Consider the following 22,848-nt stretch of genomic DNA (forward strand, 5'->3'; position numbering starts at 1 on the left):
TCCTGTACTCGAACCCTCTTGCTACGAAGGCCAACATACCATTTGCCTTCTTAACCGCCTGCTGCACCTGCATGCTTACCTTCAGCGATTGGTGCACAAGAACACCCAGGTCTCTTTGCACTTCCCCTTCTCCCAATCTATTGCCACTCAAATAATAATCTGCCTTCCTGTTTTTGCCACCAAAGTGGATAACCTCACATTTATCCACATTATAGTGCATTTGCCATGTTTCTGCCCAATCACCCAACCTGTCCAAATCGTACTGGAGTTTCATGACATCCTCCTCACAGCATACCCTCCCACCCAGCTTTGTGTCGTCTGCAAATTTGGAGATATTACATCCAATTCCCTCGTCCAGATCATTAATATATATTGTGAACAGCTGGGGTCCTAGGACCGATCCTTGCGGTACCCCACTAGTCACTGTCTGCCACTTGGAAAACGACCCGTTTATTCCAACTCTTTGCTTTCTGTCCGCCAACCAGTTCTCTATCCAAGTCAATACCTTGCCCCCAATCCCATGTGCCTTAATTTTGCACGCTAATCTCTTATGCGGGACCTTATCGAAAGCCTTCTGAAAGTCCAAATACACCACATCCACTGGTTCTCCCTTATGTATTTTACCAGTTACATCCTCAAAAAATTCCAGTAGATTAGTCAAGCATGATTTACCTTTTGTAAATCCATGTTGACTTTGTCCGATCCAGTCACTGCTTTCCAAGTGCTCTGCTATTACATCTTTTATAATGGACTCTAGCATTTTCCTCACTACCGATGTCAAGCTTACCGGTCTATAATTCCCCGCCTTTTCTCTACCACCTTTTTTGAATAGTGGGGTAACATTAGCTACCCGCCAATCCATGGGTACCGTTCCAGAGTCTTATCGAGTTCTGGAAGATGACCAGCAATGCATCTACTATTTCTAGGGCCACTTCCTTAAGTACCCTGGGATGTAGATTATCAGGCCCTGGGGATTTATCAGCCTTCAGTCCCATCAATTTTCCTAACACCATTTCCCTACAAATACTGATTTCTTTCAGTTCCACCCTTTCATCAAACCCTATGTTCCATGGCATCTCTGGGAGGTTATTTGTGTCCTCCTTTGTGAAGATAGAACCAAAATATGTATTTAGTTGGTCTGCCATTTCTTTGTTCCCCATTATAAATTTCCCTGATTCTGACTGCAAGGGACCTACGCTTGGCTTCACCAATCTTTTTCTCTTCACATATCTATAAAAGCTTTTACAGTCAGTTTTTATGTTCCCTGTAAGCTTACTCTCATATTCTATTTTCCCTTTCTTAATTAATCCCTTTGTCCTCCTTGATCATTGAAAGGTTTGTGCCACTGCACCCAGGTCCTCCCTGCTTGTGACCTCCTGTGCATTGTGCAACCAGGCTGGGTTTTGGTCTCCTGGGGAGGTCTCTTCTGCCCATTGGAAGGGAAGAGGACCTCCCAGCGTGCTCTGACTCCCTCCATAAGCATATAGAGGGAGTCATCGGAGAGCCTGGTTGCAGCCCTGCCCCTCTATGCAGTCATTGTCAGTGTTTACAGCACTTCAATGCTGTAGAACACTGACAGCACAAATGTTAAAAGAAAGTTGGCCATGGTCTCTTTAAGGAAACCGGCTGATGACGAGTCATGAATGACATCACCAAACCCGCTTCCTCTAATTAGCCCGGGAAAGGCGCTGAGCGGGCTTAACAAGCCCTATCAAGGGAAATTTATTTTCCAGAGCGGGATGGAACCAGCAGCGGGGTTGGGACCCGTCACCGATGTCGCCCACCCCGGACCCGCTGAGGTAAGGAATATCTCGGCCGGCGTGTTAAACTAGATGGGCAGTCCCTGTGACTTCTTCCCCATTTGGTGACTTGTCACTAGGCCTAGCAATGAAACTGCCTACCTCTCCTCCTCCTTGGGGTGCGGGTTTACAGGAAACATTTCCTGCTCTTCTGAATAAGGGCCAAACCCGGCTTGATAGGCCTAGGATCAGACAGTTGATCCTCAATGTCTCCATTTGAAATAGACTGTGACCAGGGACATTCCACAAACAATCTCATCTGCCTTTAACGTAGGCTGCCCATACGTCCCTGTTTTCCAGGGACAGTCCCCGGATGAGATACTGTGTCCCCGGGCAAACAATGTCCCCGGAACAAAACTCATCCCCGAAGTGTACCCCTGGGCAGTGAGTCTACCCCCTGAGCTGTCAGTTTGCGGCTCTAAGGCTAAATTGAACAACAACTTTACAATGGCCAGAGTGACTCCCTGCGCATGCGTGACTGGGTGCTCTTTCTGCACATGTGCCGGTTGTTGTTTCTGAGTTTCCATCCAGGCTCGTGCTGCTGGATTGTCGGCGCCGGAGGTGCCTGGGAGCACAGCAACCAGAGCGGGTGAGGGAGAGGCCGTGGGGAAGGGCCCAGTCACACTCACCGGGGGGAGGTGGGAGAAGGGCTAATCCTAGACACTGTTTTGGGGGGGCGGGGTGGGTCAGGTGTGACCTCAGTCATGGTGGGGGTGGGTGACGGGCGGTTGGGGTCTGGTGCGAGCTCGGGTCACTGGGGGTGGGGGAAGTGTGACCTCAGTAACGGGGGCGGGGGGGGCGGTGCGGAGGAGAGTCAGGTTGACCACAGTCACTTGGGGAATGGGCGGGTCGGCTGTCACCTCCGTCACTGGAGGGAGGGTCAGCTGTGACTTTAGTCACTGGAGGGGGTGTTGGTGTGACCTCAGTCACCGGGGCGGGGGGTGGAGGCCATGTGTAACTCAGTCACGGTTGGGGGGGGGGGCGGTTTGGGGGGGAGTGGCGGGGTTGTGGCAGGGCGGCAGCAGGTGGATGGGTGAGGTGTCTGAATGTGCTTCAATGGTGACGTCACATCCGCAGTAATTATATGCATATTTGTTTTGCATTTATAGTGTACTAGCTGAAGTGCCCGGCGGTGCCGAGGGTCTTTTGAGGGCATGTTGTTGTTGGAAGAGAGAGAGAGCGACTGGGGGGGGGGCGGCGGGAAGAGAGAGAGCGACTGGGGGGAAGAGAGCGCGACTGGGGGGGAAGAGAGAGAGCGACTGGGGGGGAAGAGAGAGAGCGACTGGGGGGGAAGAGAGAGAGCGACTGGGGGGGAAGAGAGAGAGCGACTGGGGGGGAAGAGAGAGAGCGACTGGGGGGGAAGAGAGAGAGCGACTGGGGGGGAAGAGAGGGAGCGACTGGGGGGGAAGAGAGGGAGCGACTGGGGGGGAAGAGAGGGAGCGACTGGGGGGGAAGAGAGAGAGAGCGACTGGGGGGAAGAGAGAGAGAGCGACTGGGGGGGAAGAGAGAGAGAGCGACTGGGGGGGAAGAGAGAGAGCGACTGGGGGGGAAGAGAGAGAGAGCGACTGGGGGGGAAGAGAGAGAGAGCGACTGGGGGGGAAGAGAGAGAGAGCGACTGGGGGGGGAAGAGAGAGAGAGCGACTGGGGGGGAAGAGAGAGAGAGAGCGACTGGGGGGGAAGAGAGAGAGAGAGCGACGGGGGGAAGAGAGAGAGAGAGGGCGACGGGGGGAAGAGAGAGAGAGAGCGACTGGGGGGGAAGAGAGAGAGAGAGCGACTGGGGGGGAAGAGAGAGAGAGAGCGACTGGGGGGGAAGAGAGAGAGAGAGCGACTGGGGGGGAAGAGAGAGCGAGAGCGACTGGGGGGGAAGCGAGAGCGACTGGGGGGGAAGCGAGAGCGACTGGGGGGAAGAGAGAGCGACTGGGGGGAAGAGAGCGCGACTGGGGGGGAAGAGAGCGCGACTGGGGGGGAAGAGAGCGACTGGGGGGGAAGAGAGAGCGACTGGGGGGGGAAGAGAGAGCGACGGGGGGAAGAGAGAGCGACTGGGGGGGAAGAGAGAGAGAGAGCGACTGGGGGGGAAGAGAGAGCGACTGGGGGGGAAAGAGAGAGCGACGGGGGGGGAAAGAGAGAGCGACGGGGGGGGAAAGAGAGAGCGACTGGGGGGGAAGAGAGAGCGAGAGAGAGAGCGACTGGGGGGGAAGAGAGAGAGAGAGAGCGACTGGGGGGGAAGAGAGAGAGAGAGAGCGACTGGGGGGGAAGAGAGAGAGAGAGAGCGACTGGGGGGGAAGAGAGAGAGAGAGAGCGACTGGGGGGGAAGAGAGAGAGAGAGAGCGACTGGGGGGGAAGAGAGAGAGAGAGCGACTGGGGGGGAAGAGAGAGAGAGAGAGCGACTGGGGGGGAAGAGAGAGAGAGAGAGCGACTGGGGGGGAAGAGAGAGAGAGAGAGCGACTGGGGGGGAAGAGAGAGAGAGAGAGCGACTGGGGGGGAAGAGAGAGAGAGAGAGTGACTGGGGGGGAAGAGAGAGCGAGAGCGACTGGGGGGGAAGAGAGAGCGACTGGGGGGGAAGAGAGCGCGACTAGGGGGGAAGAGAGCGCGACTGGGGGGGGAAGAGAGCGCGACTGGGGGGGGGAGCGAGAGCGACGGGGGGGAAGAGAGAGCGACTGGGGGGGAAGAGAGCGCGACTAGGGGGGAAGAGAGCGCGACTGGGGGGGGAAGAGAGAGCGACTGGGGGGGAAGAGAGCGCGACTGGGGGGGGAAGAGAGAGCGACTGGGGGGGGAAGAGAGAGCGGCTGGGGGGGGAAGAGAGAGCGGCTGGGGGGAAGAGAGAGCGACTGGGGGGGAAGAGAGAGAGAGAGCGACTGGGAGGGAAGAGAGAGCGACTGGGGGGGAAGAGAGAGCGACTGGGGGGGAAGAGAGAGCGACTGGGGGGGAAGAGAGAGCGACGGGGGGAAGAGAGAGCGAGAGAGAGAGCGACGGGGGGAAGAGAGAGAGAGAGAGCGACTGGGGGGGAAGAGAGAGAGAGAGCGACTGGGGGGGAAGAGAGAGAGAGAGAGCGACTGGGGGGGAAGAGAGAGAGAGAGAGCGACTGGGGGGGAAGAGAGAGAGAGAGAGCGACTGGGGGGGAAGAGAGAGCGAGAGCGACTGGGGGGGAAGAGAGAGCGATTGGGGGGGAAGAGAGCGCGACTGGGGGGGGGAAGAGAGAGAGAGAGAGCGACTGGGGGGGGAGAGAGAGAGCGACGGGGGGGAGAGAGAGAGCGACTGGGGGGGAAGAGAGAGCGACTGGGGGGGAAGAGAGCGCGACTGGGGGGGGAAGAGAGAGCGAGAGAGAGAGAGCGACTGGGGGGGGAGAGAGAGAGCGACTGGGGGGGGAGAGAGAGAGAGAGCGCGACTGGGGGGGAAGAGAGAGAGAGAGAGCGACTGGGGGGGAAGAGAGAGAGAGAGAGCGACTGGGGGGGAAGAGAGAGAGAGAGAGAGCGACTGGGGGGGAAGAGAGAGAGAGAGAGCGACGGGGGGAAGAGAGAGAGAGAGAGCGACTGGGGGGGAAGAGAGAGAGAGAGCGACTGGGGGGGAAGAGAGAGAGAGAGAGCGACTGGGGGGGAAGAGAGAGAGAGAGAGCGACTGGGGGGGAAGAGAGAGAGAGAGAGCGACTGGGGGGGAAGAGAGAGAGAGAGCGACTGGGGGGGAAGAGAGAGAGAGAGAGCGACTGGGGGGGAAGAGAGAGAGAGAGAGAGCGACTGGGGGGGAAGAGAGAGAGAGAGAGAGCGACTGGGGGGGAAGAGAGAGAGAGAGAGCGACTGGGGGGGAAGAGAGAGAGAGAGAGCGACTGGGGGGGAAGAGAGAGAGAGAGAGCGACTGGGGGGGAAGAGAGAGAGAGAGAGCGACTGGGGGGGAAGAGAGAGACTGGGGGGGAAGAGAGAGAGAGAGAGCGACTGGGGGGGAAGAGAGAGATAGAGCGACTGGGGGGGAAGAGAGAGAGACTGGGGGGGAAGAGAGAGCGACTGGGGGGGAAGAGAGCGCGACTGGGGGGGGAAGAGAGAGCGACTGGGGGGGGAAGAGAGAGCGGCTGGGGGGGGAAGAGAGAGCGGCTGGGGGGAAGAGAGAGCGACTGGGGGGGAAGAGAGAGAGAGAGCGACTGGGAGGGAAGAGAGAGCGACTGGGGGGGAAGAGAGAGCGACTGGGGGGGAAGAGAGAGCGACTGGGGGGGAAGAGAGAGCGACGGGGGGAAGAGAGAGCGAGAGAGAGAGCGACGGGGGGAAGAGAGAGAGAGAGAGCGACTGGGGGGGAAGAGAGAGAGAGAGCGACTGGGGGGGAAGAGAGAGAGAGAGAGCGACTGGGGGGGAAGAGAGAGAGAGAGAGCGACTGGGGGGGAAGAGAGAGAGAGAGAGCGACTGGGGGGGAAGAGAGAGAGAGAGAGCGACTGGGGGGGAAGAGAGAGACTGGGGGGGAAGAGAGAGAGAGAGAGTGACTGGGGGGGAAGAGAGAGATAGAGCGACTGGGGGGGAAGAGAGAGAGACTGGGGGGGAAGAGAGATAGAGCGACTGGGGGGGAAGAGAGAGAGACTGGGGGGGAAGAGAGATAGAGCGACGGGGGGAAGAGAGAGAGAGCGACTGGGGGGGAAGAGAGAGAGCGACTGGGGGGGAAGAGAGAGAGAGCGACTGGGGGGGAAGAGAGAGAGAGCGACTGGGGGGGAAGAGAGAGAGAGCGACTGGGGGGGGAAGAGAGAGAGAGCGACTGGGGGGGAAGAGAGAGAGAGAGCGACTGGGGGGGAAGAGAGAGAGAGAGCGACGGGGGGAAGAGAGAGAGAGAGGGCGACGGGGGGAAGAGAGAGAGAGAGCGACTGGGGGGGAAGAGAGAGAGAGAGCGACGGGGGGAAGAGAGAGAGAGAGGGCGACGGGGGGAAGAGAGAGAGAGAGCGACTGGGGGGGAAGAGAGAGAGAGAGCGACGGGGGGAAGAGAGAGAGAGAGGGCGACGGGGGGAAGAGAGAGAGAGAGCGACTGGGGGGGAAGAGAGAGAGAGAGCGACTGGGGGGGAAGAGAGAGAGAGAGCGACTGGGGGGGAAGAGAGAGAGAGAGCGACTGGGGGGGAAGAGAGAGCGAGAGCGACTGGGGGGGAAGCGAGAGCGACTGGGGGGGAAGCGAGAGCGACTGGGGGGAAGAGAGAGCGACTGGGGGGAAGAGAGCGCGACTGGGGGGGAAGAGAGCGCGACTGGGGGGGAAGAGAGCGACTGGGGGGGAAGAGAGAGCGACTGGGGGGGGAAGAGAGAGCGACGGGGGGAAGAGAGAGAGAGCGACTGGGGGGGAAGAGAGAGAGAGCGACTGGGGGGGAAGAGAGAGAGAGCGACTGGGGGGGGAAGAGAGAGAGAGCGACTGGGGGGGAAGAGAGAGAGAGAGCGACTGGGGGGGAAGAGAGAGAGAGAGCGACGGGGGGAAGAGAGAGAGAGAGCGACTGGGGGGGAAGAGAGAGAGAGAGCGACTGGGGGGGAAGAGAGAGAGAGAGCGACTGGGGGGGAAGAGAGAGAGAGAGCGACTGGGGGGGAAGAGAGAGCGAGAGCGACTGGGGGGGAAGCGAGAGCGACTGGGGGGGAAGCGAGAGCGACTGGGGGGAAGAGAGAGCGACTGGGGGGAAGAGAGCGCGACTGGGGGGGAAGAGAGCGCGACTGGGGGGGAAGAGAGCGACTGGGGGGGAAGAGAGAGCGACTGGGGGGGGAAGAGAGAGCGACGGGGGGAAGAGAGAGCGACTGGGGGGGAAGAGAGAGAGAGAGCGACTGGGGGGGAAGAGAGAGCGACTGGGGGGGAAAGAGAGAGCGACGGGGGGGGAAAGAGAGAGCGACGGGGGGGGAAAGAGAGAGCGACTGGGGGGGAAGAGAGAGCGAGAGAGAGAGCGACTGGGGGGGAAGAGAGAGAGAGAGAGCGACTGGGGGGGAAGAGAGAGAGAGAGAGCGACTGGGGGGAAGAGAGAGAGAGAGAGCGACTGGGGGGGAAGAGAGAGAGAGAGAGCGACTGGGGGGGAAGAGAGAGAGAGAGAGCGACTGGGGGGGAAGAGAGAGAGAGAGCGACTGGAGGGGAAGAGAGAGAGAGAGAGCGACTGGGGGGGAAGAGAGAGAGAGAGAGCGACTGGGGGGGAAGAGAGAGAGAGAGAGCGACTGGGGGGGAAGAGAGAGAGAGAGAGCGACTGGGGGGGAAGAGAGAGAGAGAGAGCGACTGGGGGGGAAGAGAGAGAGAGAGAGCGACTGGGGGGGAAGAGAGAGAGAGAGAGCGACTGGGGGGGAAGAGAGAGAGAGAGAGTGACTGGGGGGGAAGAGAGAGCGAGAGCGACTGGGGGGGAAGAGAGAGCGACTGGGGGGGAAGAGAGCGCGACTAGGGGGGAAGAGAGCGCGACTGGGGGGGGAAGAGAGCGCGACTGGGGGGGGAAGAGAGAGCGAGAGCGACGGGGGGGAAGAGAGAGCGACTAGGGGGGAAGAGAGCGCGACTGGGGGGGGAAGAGAGAGCGACTGGGGGGGAAGAGAGAGCGCGACTGGGGGGGGAAGAGAGAGCGACTGGGGGGGGAAGAGAGAGCGGCTGGGGGGGGAAGAGAGAGCGGCTGGGGGGAAGAGAGAGCGACTGGGGGGGAAGAGAGAGAGAGAGCGACTGGGAGGGAAGAGAGAGCGACTGGGGGGGAAGAGAGAGCGACTGGGGGGGAAGAGAGAGCGACTGGGGGGGAAGAGAGAGCGACGGGGGGAAGAGAGAGCGAGAGAGAGAGCGACGGGGGGAAGAGAGAGAGAGAGAGCGACTGGGGGGGAAGAGAGAGAGAGAGCGACTGGGGGGGAAGAGAGAGAGAGAGAGCGACTGGGGGGGAAGAGAGAGAGAGAGAGCGACTGGGGGGGAAGAGAGAGAGAGAGAGCGACTGGGGGGGAAGAGAGAGAGAGAGAGCGACTGGGGGGGAAGAGAGAGAGAGAGAGCGACTGGGGGGGAAGAGAGAGACTGGGGGGGAAGAGAGAGAGAGAGAGCGACTGGGGGGGAAGAGAGAGATAGAGCGACTGGGGGGGAAGAGAGAGAGACTGGGGGGGAAGAGAGATAGAGCGACTGGGGGGGAAGAGAGAGAGACTGGGGGGGAAGAGAGATAGAGCGACGGGGGGAAGAGAGAGAGAGCGACTGGGGGGGAAGAGAGAGAGCGACTGGGGGGGAAGAGAGAGAGAGCGACTGGGGGGGAAGAGAGAGAGAGCGACTGGGGGGGAAGAGAGAGAGAGCGACTGGGGGGGAAGAGAGAGAGAGCGACTGGGGGGGAAGAGAGAGAGAGAGCGACTGGGGGGGAAGAGAGAGAGAGAGCGACGGGGGGAAGAGAGAGAGAGAGGGCGACGGGGGGAAGAGAGAGAGAGAGCGACTGGGGGGGAAGAGAGAGAGAGAGCGACTGGGGGGGAAGAGAGAGAGAGAGCGACTGGGGGGGAAGAGAGAGAGAGAGCGACTGGGGGGGAAGAGAGAGCGAGAGCGACTGGGGGGGAAGCGAGAGCGACTGGGGGGGAAGCGAGAGCGACTGGGGGGAAGAGAGAGCGACTGGGGGGAAGAGAGCGCGACTGGGGGGGAAGAGAGCGCGACTGGGGGGGAAGAGAGCGACTGGGGGGGAAGAGAGAGCGACTGGGGGGGGAAGAGAGAGCGACGGGGGGAAGAGAGAGCGACTGGGGGGGAAGAGAGAGAGAGAGCGACTGGGGGGGAAGAGAGAGCGACTGGGGGGGAAAGAGAGAGCGACGGGGGGGGAAAGAGAGAGCGACGGGGGGGGAAAGAGAGAGCGACTGGGGGGGAAGAGAGAGCGAGAGAGAGAGCGACTGGGGGGGAAGAGAGAGAGAGAGAGCGACTGGGGGGGAAGAGAGAGAGAGAGAGCGACTGGGGGGGAAGAGAGAGAGAGAGAGCGACTGGGGGGGAAGAGAGAGAGAGAGAGCGACTGGGGGGGAAGAGAGAGAGAGAGAGCGACTGGGGGGGAAGAGAGAGAGAGAGCGACTGGGGGGAAGAGAGAGAGAGAGAGCGACTGGGGGGAAGAGAGAGAGAGAGAGCGACTGGGGGGGAAGAGAGAGAGAGAGAGCGACTGGGGGGGAAGAGAGAGAGAGAGAGCGACTGGGGGGGAAGAGAGAGAGAGAGAGTGACTGGGGGGAAGAGAGAGCGAGAGCGACTGGGGGGGAAGAGAGAGCGACTGGGGGGGAAGAGAGCGCGACTAGGGGGGAAGAGAGCGCGACTGGGGGGGGAAGAGAGCGCGACTGGGGGGGGAAGAGAGAGCGAGAGCGACGGGGGGGAAGAGAGAGCGACTGGGGGGAAGAGAGCGCGACTAGGGGGGAAGAGAGCGCGACTGGGGGGGGAAGAGAGAGCGACTGGGGGGGAAGAGAGCGCGACTGGGGGGGAAGAGAGAGCGACTGGGGGGGGAAGAGAGAGCGGCTGGGGGGGGAAGAGAGAGCGGCTGGGGGGAAGAGAGAGCGACTGGGGGGGAAGAGAGAGAGAGAGCGACTGGGAGGGAAGAGAGAGCGACTGGGGGGGAAGAGAGAGCGACTGGGGGGGAAGAGAGAGCGACTGGGGGGGAAGAGAGAGCGACGGGGGGAAGAGAGAGCGAGAGAGAGAGCGACGGGGGAAGAGAGAGAGAGAGAGCGACTGGGGGGGAAGAGAGAGAGAGAGCGACTGGGGGGAAGAGAGAGAGAGAGAGCGACTGGGGGGAAGAGAGAGAGAGAGAGCGACTGGGGGGGAAGAGAGAGAGAGAGAGCGACTGGGGGGGAAGAGAGAGCGAGAGCGACTGGGGGGGAAGAGAGAGCGATTGGGGGGGAAGAGAGCGCGACTGGGGGGGGGAAGAGAGAGAGAGAGAGCGACTGGGGGGGGAGAGAGAGAGCGACGGGGGGGAGAGAGAGAGCGACTGGGGGGGAAGAGAGAGCGACTGGGGGGGAAGAGAGCGCGACTGGGGGGGAAGAGAGAGCGAGAGAGAGAGAGCGACTGGGGGGGGAGAGAGAGAGCGACTGGGGGGGGAGAGAGAGAGAGAGCGCGACTGGGGGGGAAGAGAGAGAGAGAGAGCGACTGGGGGGAAGAGAGAGAGAGAGAGCGACTGGGGGGGAAGAGAGAGAGAGAGAGAGCGACTGGGGGGGAAGAGAGAGAGAGAGAGCGACGGGGGGAAGAGAGAGAGAGAGAGCGACTGGGGGGGAAGAGAGAGAGAGAGCGACTGGGGGGAAGAGAGAGAGAGAGAGCGACTGGGGGGGAAGAGAGAGAGAGAGAGCGACTGGGGGGGAAGAGAGAGAGAGAGAGCGACTGGGGGGGAAGAGAGAGAGAGAGCGACTGGGGGGGAAGAGAGAGAGAGAGAGCGACTGGGGGGGAAGAGAGAGAGAGAGAGAGCGACTGGGGGGGAAGAGAGAGAGAGAGAGAGCGACTGGGGGGGAAGAGAGAGAGAGAGAGCGACTGGGGGGAAGAGAGAGAGAGAGAGCGACTGGGGGGGAAGAGAGAGAGAGAGAGCGACTGGGGGGGAAGAGAGAGAGAGAGAGCGACTGGGGGGAAGAGAGAGACTGGGGGGAAGAGAGAGAGAGAGAGCGACTGGGGGGGAAGAGAGAGATAGAGCGACTGGGGGGGAAGAGAGAGAGACTGGGGGGGAAGAGAGATAGAGCGACTGGGGGGGAAGAGAGAGAGACTGGGGGGGAAGAGAGATAGAGCGACGGGGGGAAGAGAGAGCGACTGGGGGGGAAGAGAGAGCGACTGGGGGGGGAAGAGAGAGCGACTGGGGGGAAGAGAGAGCGAGAGAGCGCGACTGGGGGTGAAGAGAGAGCGAGAGAGAGCGACTGGGGGGAAGAGAGAGCGACTGGGGGGGAAGAGAGAGCGACTGGGGGGAAGAGAGAGCGACTTGGGGGGAAGAGAGAGAGAGAGAGAGCGACGGGGGGAAGAAGAGAGAGAGAGAGAGCGACGGGGGGAAGAGAGAGAGAGACGGGGGAAGAGAGAGAGAGAGAGAGCGACGGGGGGAAGAGAGAGAGAGAGAGAGCGACGGGGGGAAGAGAGAGAGAGACGGGGGGAAGAGAGAGAGAGAGAGAGCGACGGGGGGAAGAGAGAGAGAGAGAGAGAGCGACGGGGGGAAGAGAGAGAGAGAGAGAGCGACGGGGGGAAGAGAGAGAGAGAGAGCGACGGGGGGAAGAGAGAGAGAGAGAGAGCGACGGGGGGAAGAGAGAGAGAGAGCGACGGGGGGAAGAGAGAGAGAGAGAGCGACGGGGGGAAGAGAGAGAGCGACTGGGGGGGAAGAGAGAGAGAGAGCGACTGGGGGGGGAAGAGAGAGAGAGCGACTGGGGGGGAAGAGAGAGAGCGCGACTGGGGGGGAAGAGAGAGCGAGCGCGACTGGGGGGGAAGAGAGAGAGAGAGAGCGCGACGGGGGGGAAGAGAGAGAGAGCGACTGGGGGGAGGGGGGGAAGTGGGGAGGGAGGAGTGGGCGAAGGGAGGTGGGGGGGGAGTGGGGAGGGGGGAGTGGGGGGAGAGGGGAGTGGGGGGGAGGAGGAGGGGAGAGAGGGAGGGGGAAGGAGGAGGGGGGAGGGAGGAGGGGGAAGGGAAGGGGGGGAAGGGGGAAGGGGGGCGAGGAAGGTTTGGGGGGGGAAGGGGGAGGGAGGAGGGGAAGCGGGGAAGGGGGGCCATGGGGGGAAGGGAGGAGGGGGAGTGGGGGAAGGGGAAGGGGGCGATGGGGAGAAGGGAGGAGGGAGGAGTGGGGGAAGGGGAAGGGGGCGATGGGGGGAGTGGGGGAAGGGGGCGATGGGGGGAAGGGAGGAGGGGGGAGTGGGGGAAGGGGAAGGGGGCGAAGAGGGGGAGGGAGGAAGGAGGAGGGGGGAAGGGGGAGGGAGGAGGGGGAAGGGAGGGAGGAGGGGGAAGGGGGAAGGGCGGAGGAGGGAAGAGGGGAAGGGGAGAGGAGGGGAGGGAAGGGGGAGAAGGGAAGGGGAGGAAGGGGGAGGGAGGGGGGAAGGGGAGGGGGGGAAGGGGAGGGGGATGTGGAGGGGAGGGGGAGGGAGGGGGGAAGGAGGGGGTGGAGGGGAGGGGGGTGCGGAGGGGGGAAGGGGTGGGGGGAGGGGGGTAAGGGGGGTTGGGGAGGGGGGGAAGGGGTGTGGTGGGGAGGGGGCGAAGAGGGGTTGGGGGGAAGGGAGTGTCGGGGGGGAGGGGGTCTGGAGGGTGGAAAGGGAGCGGGGGAGATAAACTTAAAATACAGGAAACTTTGTGCTATCAGGCATCCACCCTCTCCAGAGTTAATGTTGAGAGATACGGAGATTCTTATCTCCGTATTTGACAACAAACACTGTTGCTTAGCAACAGCTTCTAAACACTCGGGTGTGGCCCTAAACCTCTGCAGCTAAAGCTGTTGCTATAGCTACAGACCTTGCACAGCTTGACTGTTGAAACAAAGGAAAATAAACAAAGAATAAAAAACTGCTGCTGATTTTTGTGGTGGCTCCAGATTGCCGGATAGCTCACCTCCGGATAGCACAAAGTTTCCTGTACTTGTAAAACATTTTTGGTAAATCTTTCTATAACATACACTTTACAACCTCACCAATCTTTTTATTAAAAAAGGGGTCCTCACCTCTGTGTTGTACCACAAACAATGGCCGCCGCTTGCTTTTCAGTTGGAAAGATTAGGCCCCGCCCACACAGCCGATTGTCTGTCTCGGTCACCAGGACCCGATTTGGAGCACAGAAGCCCCACCCACTCTCTGTTCCTGTACTAAGATGGCCGCGCAGGCACTCCGTTACACACTGAATCAAAATGGCGTCGCACTGAAACTTTTCGCCCTCCTTGACAAAGATGGCTGCCGTTAACCTGGGGCTGTCTGCAGAAGAAATTTCCTCAGCTGCAAACACAGGATCTTCAGATTTTTATTCGGGGCTTGCGACCTACCCCAGTTGCTTATGAAGCCTCCCCACCTACTGACCCTGGGAATGGAGCTGAGGCAGCACACCCTCTCTCTTCTGCCAGTGTTTGTCTCTGCCTAGGCCGGGAGCCTGGGTCTAGAGTTGCACTGCTGGCAGTTGGAGAAGCCTAGGCCCCGGGCCTGGAAAAACGGTGAAAGGTAGGAGAATTATAGAGGTTAGAGAAAAGATTTACAAATTAATTAACTTTTTTTAAAGAACAATTTGTGTTTTAAAAGCAACTTTTTTTTTGCTGGAAATGTAGATTTGAAAAGAAACACGCAGAAAGCGGGAAAAAGAAATGAAAAGTTTAGAATCAAGATGGCGGCGACTCACCTCGGTTCAGAACGATAAGGCCCGCCCACACACGCACCGATTGGTCGACCGTCAGGTCACCAAAGCATAGGATTGGTCAATCTTCCCGTCACTCGACCGTAGGAGGGCCCGGCCGCATGCGCCAGGAACCCGCCGTACGATTGGTCGACCTCGACGTCACTCGATGCTAATGAGCGGAATGTTGAACGTTTTTTGGATACCGCGGGCGCAATTTTTGTCTGGCCGATACGTTAATACGCTTAGGACGGTTCTGGAATCGTCAGCTTTCTTTCGACGTTAACACACGTGTAGGTACGCTCTATAACTTTCGAGTTTATTGAATACAGACAGACAGCATGACAGACAGACAGAAGAACCGCTTTATATATATAGATATGTGTAATTGTTAAAATATAGGCTGCTAAAAAATTTTGCCTCCCTACGCTGCGTAACCTACATTTTTGTCCTGGCTACTTTGCTGTGCTCCCACCCTGTGCGTCCCCAGATTCAGTTTAGAAAATATGGTCACCCTCCTTCAACACCTTCAGCCTGTGGGTTTTTAAAAAAATACACTTTGCTTTAAAACACAACACTTATGCACAACCCATTTCCAAATACTTTCTGTAGAGATAAAATAATCAAAAATCCTGAAATGTAATGCCTCTATTTATAAAACCTAGGATCCCATGTTTTTATTTACAGCTTTATCAACTTGCTCTCGTACTTTTAGAGATTTTAGTACCTGAATCCTTAAGTCTCTGTGTTTATCTCTTTTTAAAGTTATCTTCTTTGTTGATGTTGCCCCAGTGTCTTCACTCCATTCTCTTCGGAGTAAAATACTGAACATATGTACCCCAGGAAAAAAACATATAACCACGATGATTCACAAAGTAATAGTTCTTTAAAGAAATCTTTTGGAGGTCATCACTTGCCAGCAGTTTTTCTTTCATATTTTAGTTGAAGCCTTTTATTGGCCAACAGAAAAAGTCAACAAATGTGTTTTTGTGAACACACTATCTAAAGCTTAGTACCACTGAAAATAAGATATTTGGGGTCAGTTGTAACTGCAGCTTGACATGTATGTGCAGCTTTAAGTCCCAGGAATCCAGATATTTTTACGCATCAAGAGTAGTAGAGAAACCTGTATAGTAGGGCAGCTGCTATTTCCCCACAATTGTGTGCAATATCATTTCCAAAATAATTGTTCCATGCATTTCCCTTTTATATGCATATGGAAAATTGGTGTTCCCATCTTTCCACCCCCAGCCTCTTGATATGGTTGATTTCTCCACTCCAATATCGTCATTTAGTCTGCTTGCACTGAGACAGAATGGCGGAATGCTATTCAAAGATGAGGCTACCCCAGATTCATTGAGGTGTGAAATCACTTTCTTGTTGCGAAAGTAGGCCTTTTTCAGATGGCAGGGAGGTGGGGCTATCCTTGACTCCTAATGATAACCTTTAGCTTAAACCGCTGGAGTAGCTAGGGATACGGGAGACTGAAGTGCATTAGGATGTTGGGTAGAGTGAAGACTCGAAGGCATCTGGAACAGGAAGTTTATGGGTGCATTCACATTACAATTGGATTTACATGTATTTGTAAGTACATTTACACTACAATATTTCTCTTTGCACCAGCATTACAGTTAATAGTAAATGCAGTCTCCGCCCAAATCCAGGGCCTAACCTGACTCCGGAGCAAAGCAGAGCATGACTTCTTGCAGGAGGGAGTCTTACTCAACTTTGCTCTGGAGTAAGGTCAGCCTTTAACACTGGATTTAAACTGTACAAATATATAATTGTTGAGACAAAGCCAATTTGCACCAATTCTAATGTAAATGTAGCTTAAGAGGCATAGGAGAGGATCAGAGGTATCAAGGAATGATAGATAAATGCATTAAGGAGTTGATACCGTTGTCCGTGATTTTTTTCCACCAATCAATTAAATTTCTGGATGCAAACATTGCCTTAGTTACGGTGTTGCCTTGGGCTAAATATAGTACAGCACCAAGGTGGCATTGTCACAGAACTCTGTATTTGAATTCTGGAATTTAAATAATTGGGAAAAATTTAAAATAGATGAATTTTTTCACATTTGATTAGATCCTCAAAAGTTAAAGTTGAGCCCTTATTTTGTTTTCAATCTACCCTAAATGTCCTTAGTTTTTTAAATTGGGGGTGAACTTCATTTATGGCTATGACGATAACAAAATACTGCAGATGCTGGAAATCCAAAATAGCAACAGAAAATGCTGGAAAAACTCAGCAGGCCAGGCAACATCCGTGGAGAGAAAATAGTCAATGTTTCGGGTCAAACCCTTTGTCAAGACTGGAAAAGCACAGGAAATGAAATAGATTAAGAGGCCAGGCTGGGAGAGAACAAAAGAGAAGTGAAGAGACATTAAGAGGTATTCAAAATGAGACGAGATGATGATAGGACTAGTGGAGACAAAAGACGGCTCTAGATTAGGTGTGAAATGCGCTGGCAGAATGGGAGACAGCTGCCATGTGGGAGAGAAAAAAAAGGGGGGGGAAAGGGCCAAAACAAAGGTGTGGATAAAAAATAAGTAAAAATGTAATGGGGGCCGGGGTTATGATCTGAAATTGTTGAACTCAATATTGAGTCCGGAAGGCTGTAAAGTGCCTAATCGGAAGATGAGGTGCTGTTCCTCAAGCTTACGCTGAGCTTCCGTGGAACAATGCAAGAGCCCGAGTACGGTGAGGTCTGAGTGGGAATGGGGCGGTGAATTAAAATGACAGGCGACCGGAAGCTCGGGGTCATCCTTTCGGAGTGAACGGAGGTAAGTGGAACAACAGAAATAACAACAGAAAAATAGTCATTTATGACTACTTAGTGTGAATAAAGATGGATGTGTCCTGGTGATCAAACTTGTACGTATTATATAATTGCTGTTTTCAATCTTTTTATAATTTTTTTTCCAGGATCAACACTTACTATTTCAGTTGTTACAAAGTCTACTGGATTCTTTGTGAGTATGCTTTTGTCTGTTTGCTAAATGTAGTTGAATATATAGGCATCAGATTAAAGACTCCCAGGGGGCCTGTTCTGGGCTGATGGTTTTCACACTATTCATAAATGGCTTGGTGGAAAATACTTGCTTATAACTTTATAAAATTTGCTGCTGATTTGCTTACCAAATGATATGGCAAGGTTACAAGTGTAAGGCAGATTGATAGCATTTTCAGGGATATGGACCAAGTAAACGAATGAGCTAAGGAATGGTAGATAATCGTAAGTTAATGCATATCAGATCAGGAAAAGGGTGTGCTGTAACAAAGGTGAAGAAGAAAAAAGTTTTGGGTGTTATCATTGATCATTTGTAAAAGTGTTGAGTTAGTGTGAAGTTATCAACAAAGCTAATCATGTGTTACAATTTGGGCTTCTCTTCCAACACACATCGTTATTTGTGTTCACCCTAAAAACAACTTCCTCAGGCAGACCTAACTTTCCTCTGAACCAAAACTGAACTTTATCCATCAAGTCACTGGGATAGTGTTGCAAAGGCTTAGCAATTTACTGTTGTTCCACTCAAAATAGTATGGGATGCCCACACTGATGAACAGAAAAACACCCTGTTGATAGACCATATATTTATCCCAGATGTTGGAATAGATACCTTCCATCCTCAAGGATTTATGGGGGAAAATTAGGTCACGTCCCCTTTGGGGCGTTATTTTTAGCACCCCGAAAAAGTTAGCGCCCCCGTGCCTAAAATTGAATGGTAGTGCCCCAAGCAGGAGGCGGGGCGCTACTGGAAGCGCTCCCTCTCCCTCTTGGGGCGCTACCATTCAATATTACGGTGCTACGTGCAACAGCGCCACGCGCGTCGGCACGTAGCGCTGCGGTACTACAGGCCTCCCTCCCCTGATTAAAGGCACAAAGCAACCCAATTTTCCCCCCTACATGTTTTGAGCACTTTCAGCTTGTTTAGAATCACAGTGTTGTTGATAGCTGCAAAGATTATTTCCATTAATAAATGGTATGTTACGGATGTGTTCTCTAGTGATTACATTTAAGAAATTGAGTTTGTTAACTTTTTTGCTGATCCTCAACTTCATCCCCTTGACTGTTCTTGTACTATTGTAGTAGTGGAAACATTTACTGCTGTTGTGTTTAGTATCTGCAGCTATACTCATTTCTAGTTTCCTTTTCGCTCTGCTTATCGCTCTTTTTACATGCTTCTGGAGTTCTCTGTAATCTTTTCAGTTATTGCACAAAAATCAGCATCAAGCAATCTTAAAGCAGGATGAAAAGGACCACGCCCTCTATAGTGTCCCAATTAATTGCATGTCAAGTGTAGCACAGTTTAGGTGAAAAATAAATCTGCATCGATACTGCCCATTTAAGCACCCTTAAGTCAAATAAAGCACAGGTTAGATGCATGTGAAAACTCCTCTTAAGCCAAACCTAGCATAGTTATCTCTATTGCTTCAGTATGATATTTCCATTTCCCACACACCTGTGTTGATGGTCTTTGAGTGACCCTCTACATTAATGCTGAATTATGAGCAGTTTATGTAATGGGTTCATACTCACTGAGGCCCCTAACTCATTTTGGTTAACACTCTTCCAGCCAGTGGAAGCAGGAGATGTTCAACCCTTCAATCTGGGCAGGCAATGAATCCCGCATAGGGATGAATTTTAACCCCCCAAAACAGGTGGGATTGGGTCGGGTGAGATGTGAAAAATTTTTAAATCGCAAACCCGCCCAATTCCGAGCCTCGGGAAACCCGGCAGCTAAAGGGAGGCGACGACTGCCTCGTGGAGAAGGCAAGTGTGCTTACCTGCTTGTGGACCAGGAGGGGGCAAGAGTGCTTCCCCCCCACCGGGATTGGCAAGCCCCCACCCCCCTCAAAGATCTGGACCCCTATGCACCCATTAACACAGCTGCAGGCTCCCTACCTGCTCCTGAGCTGCAGCCTTCTCCATAGTGTTCCCCACCCGACAGAGAGCTGAGCCGGGCAGGGAACCAGATGGAAAAAAAAGATGCACGCTGTAGAGTCAAAACTGCGCAGCATATGGGGAAACCCGGACCCGACCACAACTCTTCCCTCCCACCCTGCTCACAAAACCCGCTCCAGTCAAGACTGGGGCCATAGATTCACAGCACAAAAAGAGGCTGTTTAGCCAATCATATCTGAGCGAGTTATTTGCTTAAGCAATCCAAAACTAATCCCACTGCCTTGCTCTCTCCTCATAACCATGTATCTTCCGTTTTCAATTTTTTATTTACCCTTCCCTTAAAAGATGCAGTGGTCTCTGTTCTAACCACTGAGGAAAGCAATTCTGGGATAAAGCTTTGAATTCTCAGAAAAGACTGGCAAAACTGGGGCTCTTTAGCCTTGAAAGGTGGTGACTTGAGAGGGGACATTTTAGAAGTATGTAAGATACTATATGTTAGAGATATGTTAATCCAGAGCACTATTCTAGGTCAGACAAGACACTAGAACAAGGGCATAGGCTAACACTGGTGAAAAGACAATTTAGAACAGATGTCTGGAAGAATTCCTTCATGGAAAGATTGTTCAACCCTTCAAATGGTCTTCCTGGTAGTGTAATGGAGGTGAAAACCTTGGGTTCATTCAAGAAATAGTTAAATTATGATTTTTTTGGATCGATATGCTGGGAGACTGCAGGAGAAATGGACAGATTTCATACCTTCAAAACAAATTGTTTGTTTCGGCGTTTTTCCCCCCTTGGAGAGCTGCAGGATTTGAAAAGAGTTTTATTTTAAATATATATTCAGCACTGTGCTAATTCTTTTTAAAGCAGTTGTTCTGTGACAGAATAAATCTATTTTGAAACCTGAAAATGTATTTTACTGCCCGGATAATTAATCTGAATGTTTTACATATTAAGTATGCTACAGGAAGATTAGCCAGCTGTCTCAATGTAACAAAAAAAACTTCTCCAGCATAGATTTTCTTAGCTTAAAGTAGAAACTGTTAGTGTGAATACATATTTTTTTTTTTTAAATGCACAGTTGGATCTCTCTTTATGCATAACAATGTTCTGATGTTTGATAAATTATGTGTGGTACAGATAATGATGCACATTTTTTATCATGTGTAAAGCTGGGTGCTTTTTAATGATTTAGCCATTTAGAGAACATGGATACAAGCATACAGGGTAATGCAGGTATACAGTGAGTGAACAATAGCGCTGTAATGTTTGCTCAGTTTGTAGCCTTTTAAAATATTTATTAAAGCTAGGGTGTAGGTAGGTAAAGAAAAGAAAGAAAGAACTTGAATTTCTATAGCGCCTTTCAAGATCTCAGGGCATCCCAAAGCACTTTACAGCCAATGAAGTACTTTTTGAAGTGTAGTCACTGTTATAATGTAGGAAACGCAGCAGCCAATTTGCGCACAGCAGGATCCCACAAACGGCAATGAGATAAATGACCAGACAATCTGTTTTTACTGATGTTGGTTGAGGGATAAATATTAGCCAGGACACAGGGGAGAACTCCCCTGCTCTTCTTCAAAATAGTGCCCGGGGATCTTTAGAGGGCAGGCGGGGCCTCGGTTTAACGTCTCATCCAAAAGATGACTATCAAACTGTTGCTTAATTTGAAAGTTATGTGAAGTCATCTCCAGTCTTCATCCTGCAAATGAAATTTTAAATTATTGCCATGTTTCGAGATTTTCTTTACTTATTTGGCCCAGAGGGGATTTTTGATTAATTTAGATTAGAGAGGGGGAGGAGGGCTGCCAACCCTTCAGGAATTAATCTCCAGGACACTGTTGTGAGCAACCCAGGAGAAAAATCATAGGGGCATTAAAATAAATTGTTTATTTTGTTTTTCTTTGAAGACTTTTGTTTATTATTTATAAAAATCTTGGAGATAGTGTAAGTGGCTGTTTGACCGGGCAGGGCGGTTGGAGGCAGGAGGTCTTCTGTTGAATCTTCCAGGAATATCAGAGTTGGCAATCCTAAAGTGTGGAAGTGGGGGGAGAGGGAGGCAGGTGAGAAAGATGGGAGAGTGGGGATAGGGAGAGAGGATGAGCAGGAGAGGGGAGGGGAGGGAAGGAGTAGGGAGGTGAGGAGCAGAGCGGGGAGGGGATTGGGACGACATTCTTCGGGTGTGCCACACTCTAACTCTGCACCGGGCACCTCTTCAACTCCCGGCTCAATCTTTTCTCTTCTTTGATGAGCAGTCTCCAGATTTTCTTCAGGTCTCCCAGTGCTCAGAGATTTTTGGACAGCTCTCCCTCTGGAATTATTATACTTTGTTTCTCTCTAGTAAACAAAATTCTTCCAGCAATCAAAACATACATCTGAAATTAATGTCCACTATTTACTGTGGAACCTTTATTATCCACACTCAACAACAACTTGCATTTATATAGCGCCTTTAATGCACTCCCACGGCGATTTTATTATCTGCCTTCCCTATTATCCACTAGCACGTTCAAGGGATAAAGAGGTAAAAATTCGGTTGCTTTGCCACTCCCATTAGTGCCCAAAGAAGTGCCCCGGCGAAGTTGGGGCGCTACTCAATTTTTAGCCCATAGCCTTACACAAGTCATTGCCTCATTACATAACCCATTAACACTAGTCCCTTCCTGTTTGATGTAAATAAACAATATAGCACAAGGGGGTTGAAACCCATTCATGTTATTTGTATTTCCTTGTCTTTGTTTCTATGGTTGTGATATTTGTGTACTGTAAGTGCAAGACGAAGATTTGGAGACTCCCAATTATTACCAAATTCCTTTATCCACCAGACAATGGGAGGTCCCTTCTATTATGTTGGATAATGAAGGTTTTGCTGCTTGGCTAAATTAGAATAGATTACAGTCCCACTTCTTTAAAGTGCCAGCTTGGCTTCAGTAGCACTCTTGCCTCTAAATCACATTGTTGGAGGTTCAAGCTCCACTGCAGGCTAACATTTTAGTGCAGTACTGCGGGAGTGATGTCTTTTGGATGAGATGTTAAACCGAGGCTGTATCTGCCTGTTCAGGTGAATGTTAGGCACTATTTAAAGAAGAGCAGGGAGTTCTCCTGGGATCCTGGCCAACAGCACTGAAACCAATTAATTAGTCATTCATCTCATTTGCTGTTTCTGGAATGCTACTGTGAAAATTGGCTGCTATGTTCACATGCTTAATAACAGTGACTGCACTTCAAAAATATTAATTATGGAGCAATTTGGAATACCTGAGGATGTGATAAGATGCTGTATGAATGCAAGTTATTTCTTTCTAAAGAAATTGGGTAATCACTTTTTCCATTTCTAAATGAATAGGTATGAGCTTCCTTGTCTTTCATTTTCCTCCCATCTAAAAGACACATTTACATATTTTTTTCTGTCAATGGTGGAGGAGATAAAATTGAAGTCTCCAACAATCACCAAGCCTATTTCTCTGTTCCTTAATGGCTATATGGTTGGCTGACATTGATTGACTTTAAAAAATGCTAAATGAAAACAGAAAAAGATTTCCAAGTGAAGTTATTTAATTGTATTTTCTCATGGTAAGAGCTCAATTAGTTTTAGGTTCCAATGACTTATAGACTTCAACCCAAGCTGTCTTTAAAAAAAGCTCACTTGTGGAATAACAAAAATAATTGGCCAAGGGAGAAAACTCGTATGCGTTTCCTACACTTAAAATTAACTGATAACTGACAAGCACAGGGAGCTCTTACTGCAGTTTGGCTAGGGTCCCAAAAATAACATGTCTGTTGAAGATATTATGACATACAGTACTCTGTTTGGATTTTGTAAATCAAGTGTGGAGTAGAATTAATGCAGTTGTATTGCATTTGAAATGATGGAAGCTTCATCTTATGTTGAAGCAAACTTGCCAAGGGGTAAAGTATTTATTGCCTTCCCTTGTTAATCAGATA

The 22,848-nt window shown here is 53.0% G+C and overlaps 1 protein-coding gene across 12 annotated transcripts in view; it reads left to right on the forward strand.

The window, feature by feature from the left end:
* Positions 1 to 22,848, forward strand: part of vps8 (VPS8 subunit of CORVET complex) — a 957,961-nt gene that overhangs the window by 347,062 nt on the left and 588,051 nt on the right. For all 12 annotated transcript variants that reach the window (XM_085985671.1, XM_085985669.1, XM_085985662.1 and 9 more), the window contains one exon: positions 16,923 to 16,969. In XM_085985671.1, coding sequence (XP_085841797.1) covers positions 16,923 to 16,969 — 47 coding nt within the window. The remainder of the gene's footprint in view (positions 1 to 16,922; positions 16,970 to 22,848) is intronic.

The sequence above is a fragment of the Somniosus microcephalus genome, chromosome 4 (assembly GCF_052327205.1).
Source record: "Somniosus microcephalus isolate GS21.2 chromosome 4, FLI_Smic_1.0, whole genome shotgun sequence".
NCBI lineage: Eukaryota > Metazoa > Chordata > Chondrichthyes > Squaliformes > Somniosidae > Somniosus > Somniosus microcephalus.